This window comes from Lucilia sericata, unplaced genomic scaffold, assembly GCF_015586225.1.
Source record: "Lucilia sericata isolate MDLA Ls3-8-SP2 unplaced genomic scaffold, ASM1558622v1 Contig000322F_arrow, whole genome shotgun sequence".
In the NCBI taxonomy this organism is placed as follows: domain Eukaryota; kingdom Metazoa; phylum Arthropoda; class Insecta; order Diptera; family Calliphoridae; genus Lucilia; species Lucilia sericata.
The window spans coordinates 253,045-258,182 of record NW_023994345.1 but is presented as its reverse complement, the minus strand read 5'-3'; the positions used below and the strand labels follow the sequence as shown (position 1 = coordinate 258,182).

The window sequence follows — 5,138 nt, the reverse complement described above, 5'->3', positions numbered from 1 at the left end:
TACTAATATTTTAATGTTACTCTCCTTTACTCAAAGGTAAACACACAACTATAGCAACAAAGATCACTTGTGTATTGGGTAAAGAACCCTAAAAAACTGAAAGAACTTCAAGTAGAGAGGGAAAAAACAGAGCAGGTAGTTCAGGCAGAACACTTACTACTAGCAACCACTTCTCACAGTGAGTACATAAGGCGAAGCAACAGGACGAAGGGTATCATTGTGGAATACGATTCCAAACAGTAAACATTACAAAACAACTTCTACTACTCTACTATTTCTTCAACACACACTCTCTTTTATACTTACACATATAAAAAACTCAATTCAAACAAGATTTTCATACTTTTAAATTAAAATACTTGCAAGAAAAAGAGTTCAGTTGTAAACAAGAGATCGTTAAGAAAAGACGTTTAGCGCATAAAAAAGTGGATTTATTTTAAACTCAAAAAAATCATACTTGTGGATTAATTTCGTAACAAAATAAAAATGGCTAGTGTTTGTATGTCACAAAACAACTATCAACAACAACATCATTTTGAAATTGTCAACGGCAACATGATGATGTTGCAACAACACCATCAGCAACAACAAATGCCTGTACAGGCTCAATATGTCAACAAATTGCAACCTATTGCTCCAGCTCAACCCAAAATTTTGGGAACCAGCAACTTGCAAAATATCCAACAACAACAAGCTCCAGGACCCATGATGGCCAAGAAGAAGTACACTTATGCCAACATGCCCTATGGTGAGCAATTGCCCTCAGTAGCTCGTCGCAATGCCCGTGAGCGTAACCGTGTCAAGCAAGTTAACAATGGTTTTGCCAATCTCCGTCAACACATACCTCAAACCGTCATCAACACTTTGTCCAGTGGTGGTCGTGGTGCCAGCAAGAAACTCTCCAAAGTTGATACTTTACGCATTGCTGTTGAATACATCCGTGGCTTACAAGATCTTTTGGAATCATCCAATCCAGCTGGTTCCTCTAGTAGCATGCAACCACAACAACACTATGATGAAACCAGCAATGATGGCAGCAACTATGGTTACTCTTCAATCGGCAGTCCTGTTGACAATCAATCCTATCAAATGACCCATTCACCCACCTCCTCCTACTCCGATTCCGACATCTCCATCAATGGTGCCAACAGTTTTGTACAACCTTTGAAATTGGAAGAACCCGAACAACAAGATTTCAAATTTGATTTCTCCGAACAACATGATGATGAAGAACTTTTGGATTACATTTCATCTTGGCAAGATCAATAAGTTGGTTAAATACAACCAACTTTGCTACAAAAAAAAAACATACCCGCCTTTACGAAAACAAATTGAAATTCATCTCTGGTTCCTGCTACTCACGAAGAAGAAAAAAAAAATGAAACGAAAAACAAAAGAACTAGTCTGTCAGTTGTACAAATGTAAATAATTCTTTTAAATAACTTGCTTTTACTCAATGAAGCAGTGCCTTGAGTATTATTAGTTTATAAGTTTAATTTTAATGGAAGACAATGATTTAAAACTTTTTTTATTTTATTTTTTTATAATTTTAAGATTATTATTTTTAAGATGGAGGACACTAAACTTTAGTTATTAAGCAAAACAAACCCCTTGAAAAAATTGTTATAAATTTTTTTATTTAAATTATTTAACAAATACAAAAACATATATGCAAACTAAAATTTACCACACACTCTTTTTATTTCAAAACTATTTACACAAAGGAAAGGAATTTTATGTTTTCAGCACAAAAAAAAAGTACATAACAACTAAGCTAAAATTCTTTTAAAAAAATTAATAAGAATTATTCCACAATATTTTGATATCCATAAACAATTTTTGGAATTTCAAAATTTGTTCAAAAAAATTTCAAAAATTTGCTCAAAAACAGCCCAAACTTCTAAAAAGAAAATTGCTCCAAAAACTTTTAGTTTATAATACTTAAACTAAAGGATCATTAATCGGTAAAAATGTACAAATGTGTAGAGTATCTTCCGAACTCAAAATGAAAGATAGATTTTTGAAATAATGAAAATTATTTCATCTTTTCAATGCACATACATGGTGACGAAAAATCTGATCACCCGAGTCGATTCTCTCCGACTATTTATTTTCTATGGACTATTTTCAATGACTGTTTCTGGATTTCGAAATGATATCAAGTTGATTCTAAACTAACCTAGAAGTTCTTACGTATGTATACACTGAAATAATACCTTTTTCTCTGCTTAAAACAAGGTGCCGCATCACCATCTTCGCAATCGAATAAGCAGTGTTTTATTTGTAGTTTATGAGAACTCATAGTCAACTTTAAAAGATCTTTGGAAATATTTTTATTCAAAAATCAACATCTACAACTTGTTTTTCTGTTCAGTTAAATATTTATATATTAAAATTATTTTTCAATCTTCGAATCTACGCAATAATAATTTGAGAGTTCTAAAATTATGAGATCTTATAACTGCCATTAAATGATCCAAGATCAACAACATGATTTTTGATTCATATTGGAGTTGTCATTCAATCTATCGAATATGGTTTATTCGGTTATATATGCAGTTGGTTTACTGCATATGAACAGTCAAATAGAGTCGAAGGAACTGAGTTTTGAGAAGACCACTCCACTCGTTAGATGTAGTATTGTATAGTATTAGATCCAGCCTGTAGCCATGAGACATGGTGCCATGTGTACTACTGCAACCAAGGCTCTGGAAACGTTGCTAGATATTCCACCCGTTGAAACATATTTAAGATATGAGGCGGCGCTTACAGCCGAACGTTTCTTTACTTTAGGCGAACTGGCCATAAACGGTTATAGGACACGTCATCAATGTATACTGGGCATATTGGAAGGTTATGCACAATAATCAGACGTGCCTGATCGTATACCAGACAAAGAATATGTCGGAAACTTTGAAACGCTGATCCCAGATAGAATGTCTTGGTCAAGCGGAACATTAGAGCAAATACCAGTAGGAATCCGTTGTTACACGGATGGCTCTAAAAAGGGGGAGAAAGTGGGGCTGGGGTTCTATATTGAAGACCCAGAAACAGAAATATACCACCGTTTACCAAATCATAACACAAGCTTCCAGGCAGAAGTACGAGCAATAACGGAATGCGTAAATTGGATTAGAATAAATGTGGAGCCCACAGCGCTTAATATACTTACCGACAGCCAGAAGGCAATTAGGGAGATATCAGGTGATAGAATTAAATCTGAGACCGTATTGGATAGTAAGAAAGCTTTAACTGGGAGAGGTAAGGTTTACATCATATGGGTATCAGCTCACTCGGGAGTAGTCGGCAACTAAAGGGCGAATGTATGAGCTTTAAAGGGAAGGGAGCTTGAGGCAGTTAACCTGACAAACGCAAAACCATTCGACCCAACAAAAGCTGAATGAAACAGTGTGTAGAACCACAAAGTTCCTATGGGGTGACCCAGATGAAGCAAGATGAAAAATCTCCTCAAAATGAGCAAGTCTGAAGTTAGTATGATGGTACGTATTCTGAGTGGACACACAGGACTACGAGCACATCTATGCAAAATTGGCCGTGCGGATTCAGACAAATGTAGAGCATGTGGAGAGGACAGAGAATTTTCTTTGTCACTGTCAGGCATTCGTCGAAGTTAGATCCAAGTATCTTGGAAGTGATGTTATTCCGGAAACTGAGTTTCTGAACACTGATATATAATTCATTCAGTGAACTTTTTTTTCATGAAAAGTAGCGCACAACAGGCCCGACAGTGGCCTAGGTGTATTTCTTCTGATTTGATATAGTATACATCCTCCTATCAACCTAACCTAACCTTAGAGCCAGATATCTCACCAAGGTTGGATATGAAGTAGCTGCCAAGGAACTTGGTTCCAAGGTTCCTTTATATGTGCTTAGGTTATTCTATATTTGTTCTGCTGGATACTGCTTTTGATAAAAATTAGATATCAAATGTAGATACTGTTCTGGCAAGCTCATCTGCCTATTCAATTGCATAATGGTCGTTATACGCAGAGATCCAGACAAGGGTAATTTACTGAGCTCAAGCTATTCCAGAACAAAGAATACGAATTTTGATTAATTAGTTATTGTCTTTAAACATGTACCTCTCTTTTGGTGCATAGTTAACGATGGTCAATGCTTTGAATAAAAGGTGAATATGTTCCAAAAGAACGTTAAAATTTTGAAAAAACAACCGCATTTTTATGTTATACACCGAAAATTCCCAGCAAAAACACTCATTACAAAGTAAGGAGTTAAAATGTTAGTAAGAACTTACAAATTAACAATTTAAGTCATTATTTTAATACATAGATGTTATTGAACGTTGTAGCAGCAATCACTAACGTTGAAATTACTAGATATGTGAAAGGTCTTTTGGAACTCAAAACGAGAGAATCCCCTATATGTTTTTAATGCAAACTAATCCAGTAATAAAACAATCTATTATTTATACTATATTGTTATTTATGAAGTTTATGACACCAAATCTTCTATGATTTTAGAGTTTCTTTAAATTAATGAACATATTGTGCAACAATTTTTTCTGCAACAATTAACTACAATTATGCATTATATTTATAAATCTCTCAAAGAAATTTTATATTTAACAATAAAAATTAAAAACTTGTTCTTATAAGGAAGAAGGTACATTCACCTAAATATACATGCATGTGTGTCCTTTTGATTTCGAGGGACATTCATCAAAAATATAAAAATAATAATAAACATTGTTTGACCGTCTAAGGATCTTCCGTTTAAAAGTGTATTGCAATTGTTGTTGGCCTTGCACAAAAAGAGGAAGTACAGGAAGCACCAAATAAGAAACAGGGATTAACAGGGATTTTTATGAAATGCAAAAGAACGAACGAAGATTGCGATAAATTTTTAAGGAAAAAATTTGTAAAAAAAGAATTTTTGCATTTTCTTGATGAAATTAAATACGTCAGCTAAAAATTTTTTCAAATAAAGAATATGAATACAAATGACAGCTATTAAGAGAAGAACAAGAAGTAAAACAGGAATGACTATACACAGGAGGAGGAGGTCATGATGTAGATAATAATTGTATAGTATGTACAATAGGAACATTGTTACCGGATATCAAAGAAGCTTAAGTTGGAAATGAAATAAAAATCCAT

General features: G+C 34.0%; 1 protein-coding gene across 1 annotated transcript; it reads left to right on the top strand.

Annotated features, from left to right (window-relative positions):
• Positions 1-398: 398 nt before the first annotated feature.
• LOC119603638 (achaete-scute complex protein T3) lies at positions 399-1,309 on the top strand. Its single transcript, XM_037955746.1, has one exon. It carries the CDS (start codon positions 487-489, stop codon positions 1,267-1,269), a length of 783 nt encoding a protein of 260 aa, XP_037811674.1. The 5' UTR covers positions 399-486; the 3' UTR covers positions 1,270-1,309.
• Positions 1,310-5,138: the final 3,829 nt, after the last annotated feature.